Raw genomic sequence first — 20,531 nt, forward strand, 5'->3', positions numbered from 1 at the left:
ATCACATTGAATATATATTTCTTCTGTTGCCTTTGAGACATTCCTGTTTGGGTAATTAAAACTATAGCTGTCCATCTATAGGACCAACTCCACAAAGGGCCTGTGGGTCCACCAACTGGGAGTTTGGTGGTGGTTTTGAATTCTCTGCCTCCAACTCCAGCTTCTGATGCTGGATTTCGTCTTCTGTCACGCCACATTTCATTGCTGGGAATTAAGTCTTGTCTTGTTACTGTGTATCTTATACAGTTGGTGTTCAGATGTGGTAGAGTGCCTTACGGGCGGGCGGGCTCGATTTCATAAGCGAGATTGTTTATCTGTAACATCCCTTGAAGGGCCCCCAAACAGGTACAGAGGAGCGTGTGGACTCGGGCCACTCCACATCACCATGATAGTAGTAGTCATCCTGGACAACGGGCTGGCTCTCCTGGAGGGTGTGCTGCTCTGTGTAGGTGAACACTGGCAGTCGTCTGGAAACCAGGAGGCTCTTAGGCTGTAGACAAATGCTGTGGGTGCCGCCCTCCAAGCACAGGCTGGTGCTGGGGGCACGGGGCCTTCCAGGAAATCACCACTAGGGAGGGGCCTGAGTGCATTTGAACCCAGTGAGTATTCTGCAATTGTTGGATGTCGTGTTTTATATGTGTCAATTAGGTTAATTTGATAAACCTTGCTTAAATCTTTTTGTTTTGGTTTGGTTTTTTGGTCTGATCTATCAGTTGCTCAGAGAAGTGTGTTAATACCTACAAGCAGATTTTGGATTTTTCTCTTTCTCCTTTTGATCTCTCAACATTTGCTTTATATATTTTGTAAAAGGGGAAAGATTTGTACGCTCTGAAGAGAAGCACTAGAGTGCTTTATATCTTTGAAGCTATTTATTTAGATACATATTCCTGTATCTAAATTTTATATTAAAAAATTAGATACATATTCCTGTATCTGAATTTTATATTAAATGTATCTTTATGTAACTACTTCATCATTTCTATTAATATGGTTTGTTTCCTTAATTTTTCCAGTGTGAGTTAGTAAAATATTGTAATTATTCTGGAGTAGAAGTTCTTTCCTCTCAATTCAGATTGAACTTATTCCTCTGGAACATGTTGAATTAGATTCTGATTTGCATTTAGAGCCAATAAAGGGTGTTAAGAGTACATTTTGAGGAGACTAGACATTCCCTTGCAGGGCAACTTCCCTAGCTGAGATAATGACAGGGTCTCAAGCTAGAGGTGGCTAGACTTCTCTCGGGAGAGGGCTGGGTTCTCTCCCTGCTAAAGGAGACTCAGATACTTGCAGGCTCTAGATATTCAGAATCAGTCAAGTCCAGCTGGAATTCCCCTTTGCAGCTGTCAAGGTTTTCCCCCTTCTCAGCATCCTAACTTTCCCGCTCAAGTCTTGGCAAATCTATGTATTCAACTTACACTGGGGTTCTCTAACTCCACAATTAAAATTTGACTTTCTATGAGGTTGACTCTGTGTCTGAAAGAAAGGAGACATTCTTTTAGGTCCACGATTATCAGCTCTCTGAGCTGAGAATTTAGAACTGTGAGCTTCATTGTATAAATTCTGCAGGAGAATTCAGTATAGCCAACCTGCTCCTCAGTCCTTGAGGTACTTACCATCACAGCTGGGTCCCCACACACTTGCTTCAATAGGGCACTTCATCACAATCCACATTCGGTGGCAGTTTAATTATGATGCCAGTACATGCTCGTTCCTCATTGGACAGGAGTTCAGCAGTGTGTTAAAGCCATGGACATGCCCAAACCAATCCCAGAGTCCCGTTTTGTCTGTCTCTCTCGGCAGCACTCTTGGTACCAAGTTCTGTATCTGTCAGGATCTAGTCCAGAAGAAAAAAATCCACCAAGCGTAATTAATATAGGGAATTCTTTAAAAGGTGCTAGAGACCGGAAAAGGTAAAAAGGAAACAATACTGAGGTACATAGGTAGGAGTTGCCAGAAGGAGACCCACCCCTAAGAATGGGGGAACAAAAGGAAGAGGTCGAGGTTATCATAACATAGAAACTCTTATAACGGGCCTCATAGATCTAGACCTGGACTGTAGAAGATAGGGCATTGCCCAGGCGATGCTGGTAATTTAGGAACTCAGAAAAGGAGCATTGTGGAGCTGATAGCTGTACCTCTTATAAAGTAATGCTGAGTTGGTGCTGGCTTCTTAGGGAATTGGAAGAAGTTCCTCCAAAACTGTGACTCGGATCTCGGAGAGAGGTGCTACATACGTGGGGCTTGTACCAAGGCAGGTGGTGGTGTGACCTGGAACATCAGAGAGGGACACTGGCTGACTGTTGTGGGTTGCCTAGGGTACTGGAGCATGGCTCTATACAAGTGGTTCTCAGGAGGGTTCACTGTCCCCCGGATACTTGTACCTGTGATAGGCCTTGATGGAACTGGTTCTGGGTCTTTGTGGTAACCTACCCTCACCACCAGAGCAAGGCATCATTGCTGGGGATTCACAGAAAGTAACAGCAGGCAAATAGGTGGTAATAAGTCCCTTGTTCTCTCCTTTTGTCTTTCATTCTCCCTCTAGTGCCCTGATTGGTAGAACTTCATTCCGGAAGGCAAATAGCAATGGAGAAATACACCATGCAGAGTCTTAGCTCCAGCTTCATAGACAGAGTATAAGTTTTAGTTTTGGAGTTTAGGAAATACCTGATAATCAGCATAAGAAAGGGCTGCCAAATGCTGCTATAGTTTCTCTTGTGACAGGTAATGGCAGGTGACATGAATGTGATCTCTGTGAAGCTGTATGATATTCTTATTCTTCTTACTCTTATTATTGAAAGGGCTGGAGGGCGCCCACGGGACTCGGACCAACCTCACAAGAGTGGTTGACAAGCAAATGCTCGTTTTGAAGGAACTGCTGAGCTAAAGCCAGCCCTGATATTATTTATTTTTATGTCTTATTTAGCTGTGGCTCACTAAATCGATTTCATGGCCCTGTATGGTTTGTGACTCAAGTTTGTGAAACACTGAATTAGCCCGAGATTGAGAGTGAATGGAGGCATGGAAGATAGGAGTTTTAAGGAGTTGAAATAGCTGTCGGAAATATAGGTGGTGCCAAAAAAAATGTATACATATTTCAAATTATTATAAAAAGTCAAGTGTTTATTAACGTATAGTTCATTTTCAAAATTTAAAAGAATCTACAGAAATGAATACTTTCTTTTGTCAATGCCTGTTTTCAAACTGATGACCGTTCTGGTCCAGGCATCGCTGATAACTTGAAGCAGCGGAGCTGCAAACATCAAGAATCATTTTTTTCAGTATTTGTGCGCCTTCAATTTGTCAGCTGTTGCCAGTTTTGTACCATAAACTTTATCTTTTTTGTATCCTCATAAAAAAGTCTAGTGGATAAGTTTTCTTTGTTCTAAGCTTAGTCTGGCTTCGCGCGTTATTTCAAATCAGCTAAACCTGGAAAGGAGTGAAAATTGAGTTATCGACTGTTAAAGTGTGTATACATTTTTGAGGGGAAACCCTAGACCCCCCAATAATGTATACACGCTTTGAATAATTATAAAGGCAGTGTTTGCACTTCAACTGCATTTTCAAAATTCCAGTAGCATTTTAGGATGAGTTTCCTCTGTTTAAAGCTTAGTCTGACTGAAAAGAAGGAAACATCAGTTGAGCTATCAGCTGTGAAAGTGTGTATACATGTTTTTGGGACACCTGTAGAGGAAAGAATTAATGATTGCTACAGAGGATACACTGCTTGAAGTGCCGGTAATGCTAGAAAAGAAGGGCTTTGGAGTAACATCAGTACCATCACATCATTGATGGTAAGGTTAGATATTCCCTCAGAGCTTGTCTTTGGAGTCATGCAGTGGTGACAGAGACTGGTGAGCACCCTCAAAGACTTTCGTCAGTAAACTTTTCTATTACCGCCACATCATGTTTCTGACAAAATTTAGTATGGGTTATTTTCTTTATAACATTTTATTGTTAATAATTCTCTTCCAAATGCGTATCCATCTTAATAACCCCAGATCTATAGCAAGTACCAAGGATATCATGACAGTCATGAAGAGGAAATCTGGTCATTAGGATTTCACCTCTGTCAGAGATGCTTTCTCTAAAAGGTTTCATCTAGCATTCTTGGTTTTCAGTAGCCACCCATTAGTTCTGGAATATTATCCAGATGTATGCAGGCATTCTTTTCTTTTTAAAAAAAACTATGTTTTTATTGATTTGAGGGAGAGAGGAAGTGAGAGGGGGAGAGAGAGAGAGAAACATCGATCAGCTTCCTCTTGCACGCCCTCTACTTGGGATCAAACCCGCAACCCAGGCATGTGCCCTGACTGGGAATCAAACCGGCAACCTTCTGGTGCCTGGGGATACTTTTAACTGAAAGTCAGTGAATGAGAAAAATTAGCTTTTGCCTGAGCTAAAATTTATGTTTGCAATAGGAGTCGTGATGTAAGGCCACTTGAATTGTGGTCTTTTGAACATTTTAACAAACTGATTCTCGGTTTAAACTCTTCAGTCCAGCTTTCTCTAGAGAGCTCAGCTAATTCGCCAGCCATGTAAAACATGTAATAGAATCTGTGTTTATGCAGCCAGGATGAGTCTCTTATGATTGAGAGCATGATGCACTGGGCGGGGTAGAGAAAAGGCTGCTGCCGTCATGCTGTGAGTAGAGGCAATCAGGCTGTCTGCCTTGCCCCAAAATAGCAGCCCCACTCCCTGTTACTCCATCAGTATGGCTGCCTCCCTGGACATTCGTCCAGTCTTTTCTGCAGATAAGATTGCATTGTAAAATAAAAAATTATCTTCATTGGAGGGGGTCTCTCAAAACTAATGAGTCCCTTAAGTGGGGCTTACTTTGATTGGTAACTTCAAACAGAATGGGGGGGGGGTGTAGATAAGATGTCTGCAGAAGAAAAGAGATGGAACAAACTGTTTGAATAAAGGGACCAACAATGTCGGGTTTTGGATGGGGTGTCCACGTACTTGTTGAAGATAGCAGAGCATCGGTAGATTTGGGATAGAAGAGAAATTTGGAAGTCAGATGTCAGTTTTTTTAATGTGGAAAATTTTTATGCCAGTTTACATGTTTAGAGAATAGTCTGTAAGGAAACTTTATGTATCGCCCATACAGGTTCAACTATAATCCACCTGATAAATCTCCTTCATCTGTTTTTCTGGAATCCTACCTTTTTGCCACCTCCTCCCCTTACATATGTATAAGAGCAACCTCGGGTATTTTACTGATTCAAGCCTTGTCCCATTTGAAGAATCACTTTTTACGCCACTTTCTTCTCTCTCCCCCTCTCCCCCACCCTCCTACCCTACCCACCGCTCTTTAGCTCTGTTTTCAACTTCGAGCACTGCAGCTCTGATGGTCCAGCTCTTCCAAGACAGATCTGTAAAGGTCAGCCCTGCACCCTGAGCAGCTCAAAGGGAGAAACTGTACCAGCAGCGCCTCATGCCCGGCCCTCTCCTCTACCATGGACAGGTGGCTCCATAATGATAGTTCCATAATGGCAGCGGGTGAGGCCCCGATGCACATCAAGGTCAGTCTTCTGCTGCTGTGGTTTGGGGAGTGTCTGTCCATTTCTGGCCACTCTCAGGCCAGCCCCTCCCAGCGCTTCTCCTCCCGAGAAGTTGTGATCCCCTTGAAGGTGCCCAGCAGGGGCAGAGATGCTAAGGCTCCGGGCTGGCTCTCCTACAGCCTTCAGTTTGGGGGCCAAAGACACATTGTCAACATGAGGGTCAAGAAGCTCTTGGCTTCCAGACACCTACCAGTGTTCACCTCCACGGACCAGCATGTCCTCCAGGAGGATCAGCCTTTTGTTCCTGATGACTGCTACTATCATGGTTATGTGCAGGGTGTCCCGAGTCCCTGGTTGCCCTCAGTACCTGTTCTGGAGGCTTTCGAGGAATGCTACAGATAAGTGACCTTGCTTATGGAATCGAGCCAATTAGGTTTTCTGCCACATTTGAACACCTGGTGTATAAGATAGATAGTGATGATATACAGCTCCCACCTATGAGATGGGGCTTAACAGAAGAGAAAATAGCACGCCAATTGGAGTTGCGAGAGTTTTATAGGTCCACTCTGATGCAAAGTTCTTATGTGGGCTGGTGGACTCACTTGCGATATCTTGAGCTGGTAGTGGTTGTGGACCATTTCCGATACCTTTTCTCTGAAAGTAATGTGTCACTAGTGCAGCGTGAAGTACTTGATGTTGTCAATATATTGGGTATCTTCTATCAGCCTTTCAAGGTTGATGTAATTTTGACTGGAATTGAGGTCTGGGATAAAGGAAACCAAATTCCCACCGATGACATAGTTCAGATGCTGGAAGACTCTGCTTCCTGGAAGCTTCTCCAACTTGATGCCTGACTGCAACATGATGATGCCCGTCTTTTCATAAAAAAATATTTTGGCAGAAAGCTTGGTATTGCCTACATTGGAGGACTATGCCAGCATCCTTTTAATTGTGGAATTGGTATATTCCAAGGCAACAGTCTGTATTCTTTTGCCATTACTGTGTCCCATGAGCTTGGTCATAATTTGGGTAATCAGCACGACACTGAATGGTGTGTGTGTGTGTGTGTGCTTCCCAGTGGTGCATAATGGCTCCTACCGTGCAGGGGACAACTAAATTCAGCAACTGCAGTTGTGCCTACTATTGGGACCACACTATGAGTAAAGGCATGTATATTTACCCTCCTCCATATCCAGGGAATGTTTTCAGGTTACAGTATTGTGGGAACGTAGTTGTTGAAGAGAGAGAGGAGTGTGACTGTGGACCTACAAAGCAGTGTGAACATCACCCCTGTTGTCTGCTGAACTGCACTCTGAGGCCTGGTGCTGCTTGTGCTTTTGGGCTGTGTTGCAAAGACTGCAAGTTCATGCCATCAGGGACTTTGTGCAGACAACAGATGGGTGAATGTGACCTTCCAGAGTGGTGCAATGGGGCATTCCATCAGTGCCCAGAAGATGTATATGTGCAGGATGGGATTCCCTGTAGTGACGGTGCCTACTGCTAGCAAAAGAGATGTAATGGCCGTGACAAACAGTGCAGGGAGATTTTTGGTGAAGGCGCAAAGAGTGCGTCTCAGAATTGCTGTAAAGAAATCAACTCCCAGGGAAACCGTTTTGGCCACTGTGGTCTAACTGGCACGGCATACCTCAAATGTAATACCGCAGACATCCTCTGTGGGAGAGTTCAGTGTGAGAACATGTCAGTTATTCCTAATCTGGTAGAACATGCTACAGGACTTCAGGGTCAGTTCAGTGACACCACTTGCTGGGGTATTGATTATCATTTGGGGATGTCCATACCTGATATTGGTCGAGTGAAAGATGGCACAGTGTGTGGTCCAGAAAAGATGGGCATCTACCAGAAGTGTGTCAGTATGGTCCATCTGCCACAGCACTGTCGGTGTGAGACCTGCCACATGAATGGGGTCTGCAATAATAAACAGCATTGCCACTGCAACCGTGGGTGGGCACCTCCCAACTGCACGCACAAGGGCAATGGAGGTAGTGATGATAGCGGCCCACCTCCTAAGAACCAAGGACCAGAGGCAAAGTTGGCTTACGTGTCGTTATTGTGCCTTGGTCCTTTGTTTGCTTTCTTTTTGTATCGCTTCCTTGTGCTTTGTAAGAAACATAAAAGGAAAAATAGAGAAGAGGTAAAGGAGGAAGAGGAGATAAAGGAGGAAGAGAAGGAACAGTAAAGCTCCTGCTTCATTTTAAAAATCTCATTTTTTTAATAGTAGAGAAACATGTCTACTATTTAAAGCAAAATTTAAGGATCTCTCATGTCTGGATCATGTTATACTGAAGGATTCCTAGCATGTTCTTAACTTCCTCTTCAGTGTTTCAAGCAATATTAAAAGTTTATTATTTCTGGCAATCATGTATCTCTTTTTTTTTTTTTAAAGAATTCTTATAAGAATTTATTTGAACCCTGGCTGATGTGGCTCAATTTGTTGAGTGTTGTCCTGTGCACTGAAAAGTCACTGGTTCAATTCCCAGTCAGGGCACATGCCTGGGTTGTGGGCTCGGATCCCCAGTACGGGGCATGCAGGAGGCAGCTGATCAATGTCTCTCTCTCACATCGATGTTTCTCTCTCTCTCATTTCCTCCCTAAAATCTATAAAAAGACTTTTGAAAAAGAATTTATTTGAGCCAAATTGAGAACATGCTGGGGACCAAGATCTCAGATGCTCCGTGGAAGTCGTCTCTTTATGTACCTTGAGCAGAAGAACAGCAAAGACACATTTTGAAGCTGATGTTTATCAGATCTAAACCTTCTCCCACCTTTGTTCTGTAAGATGTAATGTCTGGGATGTGCCACTATATACCCCATTTCTGTTTTGCCAGCACTCTTCCAGGTAGCTATGCCAAAAGGGGGCAGAGAAGTAGCCTGGAATGAAAGATGAGGGGAGAAGAGAGTTTAATCCCCTGCGTGCTAAAAGTTACACTTAGTGTCATTTTGGCTGGGACCATTCACTCTGGTAGCTATGCTTGGTTTGGGGTTCCAGTTTTGTTGGATTTGTTAGAACCACCTTCATTCTTCCTTAGAAGTACCAGCACCAGTTAGCCACTGACACCTTCAGAGATCTGAGTTGCAGCTCTGGGGTTAGCAGGGTGATTCTCCTCTGAGTTCCTGAAGCATGAGCACTAGCTGGTCACTTGCCCTCCTTAAAGGGCCTTGGTCCCTGCTCTGCAGAGGATCTCCTTTAATCATGAGTACTCTAATAAGCTCAACTTCTTTTCTTTGTTCCCCTGGCCCTAGGGCTATTTGGTACTTTATCAGTAATTACTCCATTGTGATAGTTTAAGTTCTCCAGAAGCAGACACTCAGTTGGAGTTTTAGTGTCTAAGGTGTTTATTAGGAATGAACACCTGGAAAGGAAAGCATTCTGTGATGAAGCCAGTTTTACAGACAGAGAAACTGAATTATTTTGTAGGCCTAAACAAACCTTGGCCAACTTGGATGAGCACTGTGGACCAAATATTTCCTGTCATATTTTTCTTGCTTTGGGATGCAATGGCAGGGCCTTCATACCCTAGTTATAGATGAAATGTAGGTATTGGTGGTTCTGGACCTCACCTTCACTGCCTGTTCCATATGATTGTTTCCTTGAAGTTACAAAGTTTAATGAGGGCAAGACCTCTGATTCCTGACAATCCAATACTTTGTTTTCTCAAAAATATTTGGAAGAATTAACTGTTGAAATCCTTTGTGAACCTATGGTTTCAGATTCAATCCCTTTAACAGAGGTAGAACTATTCAGTTTTTTAATTCTTTGTGTCAATTTTGGTGAATTATGTTTTTCAAGGCATTTCTCCTGTTTTCGTATTTTCCTCAAAGTTATTAGCATGAAGTGTTCATAATATCTTTTCATATTTATGTCTCTAATTATGTCTCCTTATTCTTTCCTTCCTGATACTGTGCCTTCTCAATTTTGTTCTTGATCAATTTTCTATGTGCCTGTGTTCCTTTACAGTTAGATTGTTGTTTTCTTGATCTCTTCTAGTGAAGTTACTATATCCAGCACAGTATCCATGATCGGAGCTGCTAAGTTTATGGTAATTTACCATCACTCACCAAGACCCATTTGATTCTTTGCCGCAGAAATACTATTGAATTAAATGGGAATGGATGTGGATCACCACCTGCAACTGTTAAGTGGCCTCACTAATCTCTGCTGTCTCACTCATGATGTGTTAGTGTTTCTGTCTTACTATGGAGATAGGTGGGTATGGAGGAAATATTTAAGGCTTCTCACTTGGTCTTTGCTACCATAACTCTGACTTCACAGGGGAAAGAACCATTTTGAGGGTCCCGTCATCTTCTGAATTTATTTACTCAGGAGCCAGGGAAATTACCACAGAGTGGGTTCATGGACCTATCGGACCCACTGTGAGATGCCCTTGGATCAGGATTTTATTTAACATGGTCTCCTTCATGAGGCATTTTGGATTCTGTGGTATCTCTGTCAGGTCAGACCTTGCATTTGATAGTCTTCAAAAGATCCGAGTATTCCCCTTTCGCCATTGTGTAGTTACTCTGGTACATGTGTGTCCATTTGGGGAGCAAGTCCCTTTGGGAAACAAGGTCCAGTTGGGGAAACAAGGTAAGGGATGTTCATTGCATATATTTGTGGTGACATTGCAGGGTGCTTCCTAAAGGTACCTGGTTTTTCCTTCAGTTGGCAATGGGTCAAAGACTGATCTCAGGATTTGAAAATTGGTTGAGATACCCATTGCAGAAGTTGGCATCAATATGCTGATCACCACTTTTTGAATCTTTTTTTGTTGTATAATGCAATAAATGCCTTCATTGCCTGCCTTCCTATATCATCCCTAGGAGAGCCAAACTCTATTAGACATGGCCTCAGATATACTTAGGTCAGGGCCCATTACAGTAATTATACCCACCTTGTTTCTAATAGTTAAGGACGAACACCTTTTTAAAAAAAATTTTTTTTTAATTTATCTTTATTATTGAAAGTATTACAGATATCCCCTCCCCCGGTCTCCTCCACCCCGCATCTGCCGCCCCCCCCCCCCAAGACTTCACCACACTATTGTCTGTGTCCATGGGTTATGCATATATGCATATAAGTTCTTTGATTAATCTCTCCCAACCACTCCCCCACCCCACCTTCCCACTGAGATTCATTAGTCTGTTCCATGCTTCTATGTCCCTGGATCTATTTTGTTCCTCAGTCTGTTTTGTTTATTAGATTCCACATATGAGTGAGATCATGTAAAACTGAATCAGGAAGAATCAGAAAACCTGAATAGGCCAATAACAACTGATGAAATCGAAGCAGCAATAAAAAAAAACTCCCAGCAAACAGAAGCCCTGGTCAGGATGGTTTCACAGGGGAGCTTTCTAACTCTTTAAGTTGTAGGGTTGGATAGTTTGCTGAAAATTTTTCTTGCCTTTTGAGGTAGGCCTGCAGTGCTATGAACTTCCCTCTTAGGACTGCTTTCGCTGTGTCCCATAGATTTTGGATGGCTGTGTGTTCACTTTCATTTGTTTCCAGGAAGGTGGTTTTCTTTCTTTCTTGATCTTATTGGTAACCCATTCATTGTTTAATAACATGCTATTTAGCCTCCATGTGTTTGAATGTTTTTGAGTGATTTTACTGTAGTTGATTTCTAATTTCATGCCCTTGTGATTTGAGATGCTTGATATGATTTCAGTTTTCTTGAACTTGTAGAGACTTGTTTTGTGTCCTAACGTGGTTTATCTTTGAGAGTAACCCATGTGCATTTGAGAGGAATGTATATTCTGCAGCTTTGGGGTGAAATGTTCTGTAAATATCAATTAAATCCATCGGATCTAGTGCGCCATTTACAGTCACTGTTTCTGTGTTGACCTTTTGTCTGGAAGATCTATCCAGTGAAGTCAGTGGGGTGTTAAAGTCCCCAACTATGACTGTATTGCTGTTGATCTCTCCCTTAACGTCCTTAAGGTTACTACTGATAGGTCCTTATTTATTGCCATTCTAATTCTTTATGCCTATGTTTCTCTATTTCTTCTTATTACAGCAGTCCCTTTAACATTTCCTGCAATGCTGGTTTGCTGGTGATAAACTCCTTTAGCCTTTTTTTGTCTGGGAAGCTCTTTATTTCACCATCTAGTTTGAATGATAGCCTTGCTGGATAGATAGTCTTGGTTTCAGATCCTTATTTTGCATTACCTTGAATACTTCATGCCCTTCCCTTCTGGCCTGTAGAGTCCCTGATGAGAAGTCAGCCGACAGCCTGTGGGAGCTCCTTCGTAGGTAACGGATTGCTTTTCTCTTGTTGCCTTTAAGATTCTCTTTTTTTCTTCAATTCTTGCATTTTAATTATGATGTGTCTGGGCTTGGGCCTCTCTGAATTCTTTTTGTTTGGGACTCTCTGTGCCTGCTGAACTTGTGTGACTTTTTCCTTCACCAGGTTAGGGAAGTTTTCTGCCATTATTTCTTCAAACAGGTTCTCTAACCCTTGCTTACTTTCGACTTCTCCTGGCATTCCTGTGATGCGAATATTGTTATGTTTCATGTTGTCCCACAGCTCCCTTAGACTGTCCTCCTGTTTTTTAATTGTTTTTTTCTTTTTGGATCTCTGATTTTTTTTCTACCTTCTTCTAATTCGCTGATTTGATCCTCAGCTTCCTCTAATCTGCTATTTATTTCTTCCAATGTATTCTTTATTTCTGCTATGTCCTTCTTCATTCCTGACTGGTCATTTTTCATAGTTTCCATATCTTTTTTTCATGCTATTGAGCATCTTTACAATCAGTATTCTGAACTCTATATCTGAGAGATTGCTTTCTCCATTTCATTTAGCTCTTTTTCTGGAGACTTCTCTTGTTCTTTCCTTTGGGGCTTTTTTTTTTTCTTTTTTGTCTCCCCATTTTGGCTGCCTATTCGGGTTTGTTTCTATATATTAGGTAGGCCTGCTAGGACTCTCAGTCTTTTTGGAGGGCCTCTGGTGCAGGCCAATGTCAGACGCTGTTTGTGACTGGCCTTGAGTACCCTGTTTGGAGCTATAACAACCCACAGCTTGAGATCCCCTCTGTTGGGGCTGGGTGCATTTGGACAGGACCAAGATGCACATCAGAGTCTGCTTTTCCAAGGCCTGGGTCCAGAAGCAGATCAGGCAAAGACTTAAAGCACTCTGAGGTCTGCCTCTGCCTGCAGGCTGATTAATCTGATTCTCTTAATGAGCCTCAGGCTATACAAACTCCACAGGTAGGGAGAGAGGTTTTCCAGCAGGGTGGGCCAATTGCTTCCCCCTCAGGCAAAAGCTGCTTGGAAGATAAATGTCTGTCTGTGAAACATGTCCTCTCCAGTTTGGAGGAATGGCACAGGAATCCAGAGGGGTGTCCTCTGAGCTCTATCTCCAGCATCCACAACCCTAGATTCTCCTCACACAGATCCAGTCCCCTCTGCCCTCCCTCTGTTGGTGCCCAAGGTGAGTGGCTGCACATGAAACTTTGTGTGTTGGCTCTTTAAGAGGGTGCCTGCATTTCCAGCTGTTTCTCCCTGGCAGGCAGAAACCTGGCTGCTTTTCACAGCCAGATGTTATGTCGGCACCTTTCTCAGTTCTGGTGCTCTTAGCTGGGAAGCCCAGCCTGGGGTTTAGGCCCCAGAGTCCTCATTGGGAACCCCCACAGCTGAGATATCCCTCTGGGCCTTCAGCTGCTGCCTGTGGGGGCCCAGCCAGCCCTCTCATGCCTCCACACTTCCTTCCAGTCTCTATGTGGTCTCCACTTTTCCTCCTGGGTTATGAGGGTGCTCTCCAGCTTGTCTTCAGTTGCAGTTGATTATTCAGGGTGGTTTTTCTATATTTTAGTTGTTCAAATATAATCAAATTCCAGTTTGATCCTGGGAGTGTCAGTGTAGCTTCCACTCAGTCCACGGCCATCTTTAATCTCCCTAACACCTTTTTTTTTTTTTTTTTTTTTTTGGTATTCTGGAATCTTATTACCTTCACTGACCCTAGGGAGCCCATTTCTAAAGCACCCTGTCGAGTCATCAACCCAGGCCTACAGAGACAGCCACTGTTGAGGTCCCAATGCTGACTGCTTTCCTCTGCTTGATGTGCATTTCCTACTGCTTGAGTGAAGACATTCCTCCAGGGCCTTCAGAGTGATGGGGTTAGTGGTGGTTTCTCTGGCCTTTTCTAAGAAATCCATGCTAAAACACCTTCCCTGAATATTGTGATCCCCAAATTCACTTCTCTGCCAAAGTAGTTTTAGCATCTCCACCTCAACTATTATAGTTCAACATTTCCAAGCCTCAAAGATGCAGCACATTAGGATCAGCTCTGGGTATCTTTGCAAGAATGTTAAATCCTGAGCACCTCCTTATTTATAAGCTTTCCCTTGTATAATCTTATATTCTATTTCTCCTGAAGCAGTATCCTCAGGATCTGTTTCTATATATTCCTGGCTTCTGATGGCATATATTAGCCAGCTCCCGGAGCTCTCTTGACCAGTGATCTACTTCCTCTTATCCTAAGAACTGTACTGACCCTAGTTACTGGTCTAGATGCAATGAGAGAAAGTTAAGGACAGATCTTTAGGAAGATTAGTATAATCTTTGGTGAAACATGGTATCCAGGCAATGAGAGGCTGTTCTCTTCTAGCAAAGGGTAAGGAGTGAGTTCTGTTGGCCTAGGGAGTTCATAAGAATCTCAGGATTCAAATTTTCAAGTGCATCCACTCAAATGTCCTCATCCTGAATCTCAGGATAGCATTTCTTCCTTAATAGGACCTCTGATTTTTACATAGGAAACATACCAGAGCTCTAAATTCAGTAATCTTTATAAATCTGCATATTTATGACAAACCTTGGGTATTATTTTCAACACAGTCTATAGAATGAGATTCTCCTCATAGAGGTCTTAGGACTTTTGTACCATGCCCAACTTATTTGGCCTGAGCCTGTCTTTTTCTTTATTCGTGGCTTCTTCATCAGTTAACTAACTTCCCAATTCTCATATTTCTAATTCAAACATGAAAGCTATTGTATAAGCAAGGGCACCCCTTCCATCTGTACCTTATCTTAACACACCACAAGTAAGAGTCTTAGTTTCTGATGTTGCAGCACACCAGTTGTCACAAATCCACTGGCTATAACTATGGGTCCTAGTAGCCTTCTGACAAGTAACCGTCCAATTCTAGAATCTCACATCCTATGGATCTGCCTTTTAAGGAACACTTCTGGTACCAACTGTCCTTGACTCTGAGATAAGAATTTGAGTGTGAGCAGTTTATCTGGGATACTGTCCCAAAATGTGAGTGCATGGTGAAGGAGTGGGAAACTAAGACAGGAAAGGGTTAAAAGCAATTCAAGCATATATTAATGGGTGAGTGTGACCATTTGAGCAACCAGGACACAATTCTACTGTGGCCTGTCTGAGAGGCACTGTTAGACACCTCACAATTATCCCATGAGGACTGGGGGAGCTGTGAGACATAGTCACAAAACATCTCTCATTGGTTAACAGTTGCTTCCGGCCTGCTCCTGAATGGGCCAAGCACACTCCTGTAAAGTAGAAAGGCATTAGTGTATTTAGGAATTGTCACCAGTATAACAGAAGATAGATTTGCATTTAATCCTTGCCTTAGCATCTGTTTTCTAGGGAACCTGGATACAGCAGATGCTGATGGCCCCACCCTACATCCCCTTGTCCCACCAGTGTTCACTGGCAGCTGCAGTAAACAATATCCATCTCTGACAGTTTCCTGCTTTAAGTGTTGTACCTCACTTCTTTTCCTGACAGCTTTCTCCTGCACCATGGAATAATATTCCGAGGTGTATTTCACATGACTTCTTCTGTGGGATAGCCCCAGTAGCCCACAGTGGGAACTTGCTCAGTAACATGCTTTTTTGTGTGCTTCCAAATAAACTAACCCCATCTAAATCCTGGTCTTATCATCTACTTTTTTGGGAATCCAAAGAAGATAGTACGTAAGACTTTATGTTTGTAGTAGGAGGTTAATTCTACAAAATTATAAAAATATATAAATATAAAACTCAGTAAATATATTAGGTTGATAAATTTGACTATCATCAAATTTAACTTTTCTTTTTAACAAAAAAAAACTTCAAAAGACAATCAGTAAATTGGAACAGCTGCTATTTGTCTCCAAATGGCCATATATACTTAACACATGTAGATCTTCCTCCAGGTTTAATCAGACTGTATTCTTGGTTCATGCATCCCTGGTTCTGTGGCTCCACGAGATGTGCTGCTCCTCTTTCTGTCCCGGCTGGTGCACTGTCAGGCTTTCTCCTGGTCTGCTCCTAGAGCGCCTCAAAGGGACGGCCACAGAGTGACAGAAGCACACAAGTACACACATAACATTTCACAAGGAGATGCCTTTCTAAAGGTAGGATGTTTAACCTCTATTGAGAGAAAAATTGGAGCTTTCCAGGGCACGGGTAGGGATGGGGGTGGGGAAGGGTGGTAAACAGCATTTTGGAAATGAGAATTACATGTACAGATGTGCAGACACATGACACAACCAAGTATACTCAAAACAGAAGACAGCCAGAGGATGCCAAGTGTGCAAAACATAATAGAAAACGATATCAAGAATGCTGTTTGACTCAGTTTACAAAGAGTGTCATTTAGAAGTTATCTGGACCATATATAGAGGGTGCCTGATTAGATATGTATTTTCTAGAGACAGGATTTCTAAAAACACTGAATAGACTGAGAAGAGAGGACTAGAAGCAAAGAGCATTGTAAATACACAGTATTTTAAATATTCAGGGCCCAGTTTTGAGTAGGAGTTTCAGTGGTTTTAAAAACAGGACAAAAGGCCAGGCCGGACGTGGCTCAGCGGTGGAGCATCGACCGAGGATCCAGGAGATTGCGGTTTGATTCCCAGTCAGGGCACATGCCCGGGCTTCGGGCTCGATCCCCAGTCGGGGGCGTGCAGGAGGCAGCTGATCAGTGACTCTCTCATCATTGATGGTTCTCTCTCTCTCTCCCCCCCCTTCCTCTCTCTGAAATCAATAAAAATATGGGTTTTTTTTTAAAAAAAGGACAGTTTATTTTTACTTTTCCTAATTAATTTCATGCAATTAATTATATTGTTCCTTATTGCGTATTATGCACTGTTGTATGTTTTGGGATAAAACAGTGTGCAAAACAGATAAAAACAACCCTGCCCTCATAGAGTAAGAGCAGACAAACTTGGCTAGAAAACAGAGAGGGTACAGCGCCAGGAATTTTTATTAAACAACAATTTGTTTACAATTTAACAAAAATTTCTTTCTTTTGGTTACCAAATAAACCCAAGACTTTGGGTGGAACAAGCGATACTATCATCATCATTTTCAGATTCTGAAGCAGAATATTAGAAATTTTAAGTAATTTTCCCAACTTTATTACATCTCTTTTGATAGTAATAGGCACTGCCACTACAGGGAATCCAGTCCTGTGCATATCCATCTTCTGGGCACTGAAAGGATGATGTCCCATTGCACCTCTCTGGAAGGTCACATTCATTGACCTAATTTCCACAGAATTCTGTTGATGGCATGAACTTACAGCCTTGACTTGTTCTGTGCTTATCACTGGGAAAACATTTCCACGATTCCAAATTCCAATCCCAATCAAAATCACATAAGTACCCAACTGCTGAAAAATGGTATCCACTATGCTGACAAGAAATGTATCCTCTGTACCTTTGAGAAATTACTTTGGGAATAAATGGAGAGGCAAGACTCACCCATGGGTCTTCAGATGTCGGTCTCCTGGCTTTCCTGTGAGTCATATGTGTACTCTAGAAACACAAAGAGCACCAACTCAGAGGGAAACGAGCTTTACTTGGTGCTTACACAATGAACAGTAGTTAGGAAGATGTTGGAAATTACCTTTCCTTGATGGCAATGTTTCTGATATTGACTGAAAGGAAGGTCTCTTCATTTTTCTGTAAACTTAGAAATGTGCTTCAGGCATGTAACATTTCTACTCCAAGAAACTAAATCTTTATAATGCATAAGATATTAAATTAGAGGCATTTTCTTAATCTGAAGGATGAGCCTTCGTCTCCTTGGGACCAAAATGTTTTTGAATATACATAAATACAGTAGTCAACAGTAGAAGTAAAAGAGACACACTAAGAATCATAACTAGTGGAAAGAAAACTCCTTTTCTGGCAGATGCTGGGCCACTGTCAACACTACCTCCATAGCCTCTGAACAGGCAGTAGGGCGGGGACCACCCATAGCCACAGTGGCAGTGATGTTTATTATTGCAGATTCCCTTCATGTTGCAGGTCTCAGGCAGGCAGACTTGTGACAGGAGAGGGAGACTGACACACTTCTTGTGTATGCATATCTTTCTTGAACCACACACGGTGCCATCTTTCACTTCACCCATGTCAGGTGTGTCCATCCCTAAATGATAACTGATACCCCAGCAGGTGGCATCATTGATGTGAATGTGCTGCAAAGTAGAGTGATCTCTTAGGTGGGGAATGTCTCCCACATTCTCACACTGAACTCTCCCACAGAGGATGTCTGCCGTATTACATTTGAGGTATGCCGTGCCAGTTAGACCACAGTGGCCAAAACGGTTTCCCTGGGAGTTGATTTCTTTATAGCAATTCTGAGACGCACTCTTTGCGCCTTCACCAAAAATCTCCCTGCACTGTTTGTCATGGCCACTACATCTCTTCTGATAGCAGTAGGCACCGTCACTACAGGGAATCCCATCCTGCACATATACATCTTCTGGGCACTGATGGAATGTCCCATTGCACCACTCTGGAAGGTCACATTCACCCATCTGTTGTCTGCACAAAGTCCCTGATGGCATGAACTTGCAGTCTTTGCAACACAGCCCAAAAGCACAAGCAGCACCAGGCCTCAGAGTGCAGTTCAGCAGACAACAGGGGTGATGTTCACACTGCTTTGTAGATCCACAGTCACATTCCTCTTCTCCTTCAACTACATCATTCCCACAGCGCTTCAGCATAAGGACTTCCCCTGGACTTGGAGGATTGTGCAGACATGATCCCTGGTTTAAAGTGGTCTTCATAAAATCTGCATAACTACAGTTGGTGAATCTCTCTGCTGGCACTCTGATAGCATTCATGATGCAACCACTTTGCCCACACAAACAGAATTCTTCATCATGCTGCATGCCCAAAGTATGGCCTAACTCATGGGCCACGGTGAGGGCAAAAAGAGACCAGGGGTCTCCTTGGAAATTATTAACTCCACAGTCAATAGGAGGACGACATATTCCTGCAACATAGGCTATACCAAGTATACGTATAAGTGAATTTTTAATGAAAATATGTGCAGCATCATACTGTAGCCGCAAAAGACTGATTTGTTTCCACTGAGCAAAATCCTCCAGAACTTGTTCTATGCTTGTCATTGGGAAAACATTTTCATGATTCCAAATCTCAATCCCAGCCAAAATCACATAAGTACCCAACTGCTGATAAATGGAGTCCACTATGTTGATAACAAGAAATATATCCTCCTGCACCTTTGAGAAGTTACCTTGGGAATAAATAAAGAAATTTCGATCTACCACCACAGCCAGCTCCAGAAACCATGAGTGGGTCCACCAGTTATCAGAATTTTGTTTCAGAGTTGTTTTCTCAGCCTCTTCAAATCCCAGTTGTTGGTGTGCTATATTCTTCTTTGTTAAGCCACATCGAATAGGTGGGAAGTGTGTCTCATTAGTGTTTATCTTATACACCAGGTGTTCAAATGTAGCAGAGTGCCTTATTGGCTCGATTTCATAAGCAAGGTCATTTATCTGTAGCATTCCTCGAAAGCCTCCAGAACAGGTACTGAGGGCAACCAGGGACTCGGGGACACCCTGCACATAACCATGATAGTAGCAGTCATCAGGAACAAAAGGCTGATCCTCCTGGAGGACATGCTGGTCCGTGTAGGTGAACACTGGTAGGTGTCTGGAAGCCAAGAGCTTCTTGACCCTCATGTTGACAATGTGTCTTTGGCCCCCAAACTGAAGGCTGTAGGAGAGCCAGCCCGGAGCCTTAGCATCTCTGCCCCTGCTGGGCACCTTCAGGGGGACCACCACTTCTGGGGAGCTGAGGCATTGGGAGAGCCTAGCCTGGGAGAGGCCAGAAGGGGATAGAGACACTCGAAGCCACAGCAGCAGGAGAACTACTCTCATGGACACCCTGGCCTCACCAGCCTCCATTATGGAGCTGTCATTATGGAGTCATCTGTCCAGAAAAAAAGTGTGAGACACTGTTGGTCTGGCTCCTTCCTCTGAGCTGGTCATTGTATAGAGCTGACCTTTAAGGATCTGAATCCTGGCAGAGTTGGCCATCAGGGCTGCAGTGCTAAAACTGAAAATAAAAAGAAGGGTGGGGAAGGTGGTGGGATTGGGTAAGGAAAGTGGGAGAGAGAAAGAATCAAGTCATGGAAAAGGATTAATGAATCATGAAAATGCTCTGGATTTGCTTTCAATAAATGGGGGTGGGAAGTTAGGGTTATAGATAAGACAGTATGGGCCATATGTTGATAACTGTTGCAGTTAGGTGACAGGTACCTGGGTTTTCATTTAACCTGATTAGACTTGCATAGGAGATATGGAAATGAAGATGCCTGACCCACTACTACCAATCTCCTGGACTCTGAATTCACTCCTATCAATACTCCTTTACCCTGATTCAAATCCCTCTACATCATCCATCTGTACAGCTTCCCCTCTGACTTCTGCTGTCTTTTCTTGATGACAAAGGAAGAGGGAGAGAGAGAGAGAGAAAGAGAGCCAAACTGAATCCTAAACTTCTTCATAGAGCTCCCCATATTTACTTACCTTACTAAATTTGAGCTTCAGCAGAATTTACTGCTTTCCCTAAAGCTCACTCTAGAGAAATCCAATTCTCAGAAGCCCTATGTACCTCATGGTCTAGAGCCTGGGTTCCTATTCTAGACAGCCCACAAAGTCATCTCCAAACCATTCATCCTGCTACATTTGACTGCACTAATTTTTAACCTTCCTTTCTCACTTTTCCATTATCATTCCCTATTATTCTTGT

At 42.9% G+C, this 20,531-nt stretch overlaps 2 protein-coding genes across 2 annotated transcripts; one reads left to right on the forward strand and one right to left on the reverse strand.

Annotated features, from left to right (window-relative positions):
* Window positions 1-5,428: 5,428 nt before the first annotated feature.
* LOC148094047 (disintegrin and metalloproteinase domain-containing protein 20-like) lies at window positions 5,429-7,880 on the forward strand. Its single transcript, XM_087813982.1, is given in 3 exon segments — window positions 5,429-5,844; window positions 5,847-6,556; window positions 6,559-7,880. Coding segments are annotated over 3 exon segments (2,238 nt in total). The 5' UTR covers window positions 5,429-5,459; the 3' UTR covers window positions 7,702-7,880.
* A 9,291-nt stretch (window positions 7,881-17,171) lies between these two features.
* On the reverse strand, window positions 17,172-19,822 carry LOC148094048 (disintegrin and metalloproteinase domain-containing protein 21-like). Its single transcript, XM_087813987.1, has 2 exons — window positions 17,371-19,822; window positions 17,172-17,279 (listed from the first exon to the last, which is right to left on the reverse strand). Exon 1 carries the CDS (start codon window positions 19,682-19,684, stop codon window positions 17,522-17,524), a length of 2,163 nt encoding a protein of 720 aa, XP_087670113.1. The 5' UTR covers window positions 19,685-19,822; the 3' UTR covers window positions 17,172-17,279; window positions 17,371-17,521.
* Window positions 19,823-20,531: the final 709 nt, after the last annotated feature.

The sequence above is a fragment of the Miniopterus natalensis genome, chromosome 1, assembly GCF_054644295.1.
Source record: "Miniopterus natalensis isolate mMinNat1 chromosome 1, mMinNat1.hap1, whole genome shotgun sequence".
NCBI classification, from domain to species: domain Eukaryota; kingdom Metazoa; phylum Chordata; class Mammalia; order Chiroptera; family Miniopteridae; genus Miniopterus; species Miniopterus natalensis.

Excerpts from the sequence above, each read along its gene's own strand:
- LOC148094048 (XM_087813987.1), bottom strand. The coding sequence starts at position 19,684 with ATGGAGGCTGGTGAGGCCAGGGTGTCCATGAGAGTAGTTCTCCTGCTG.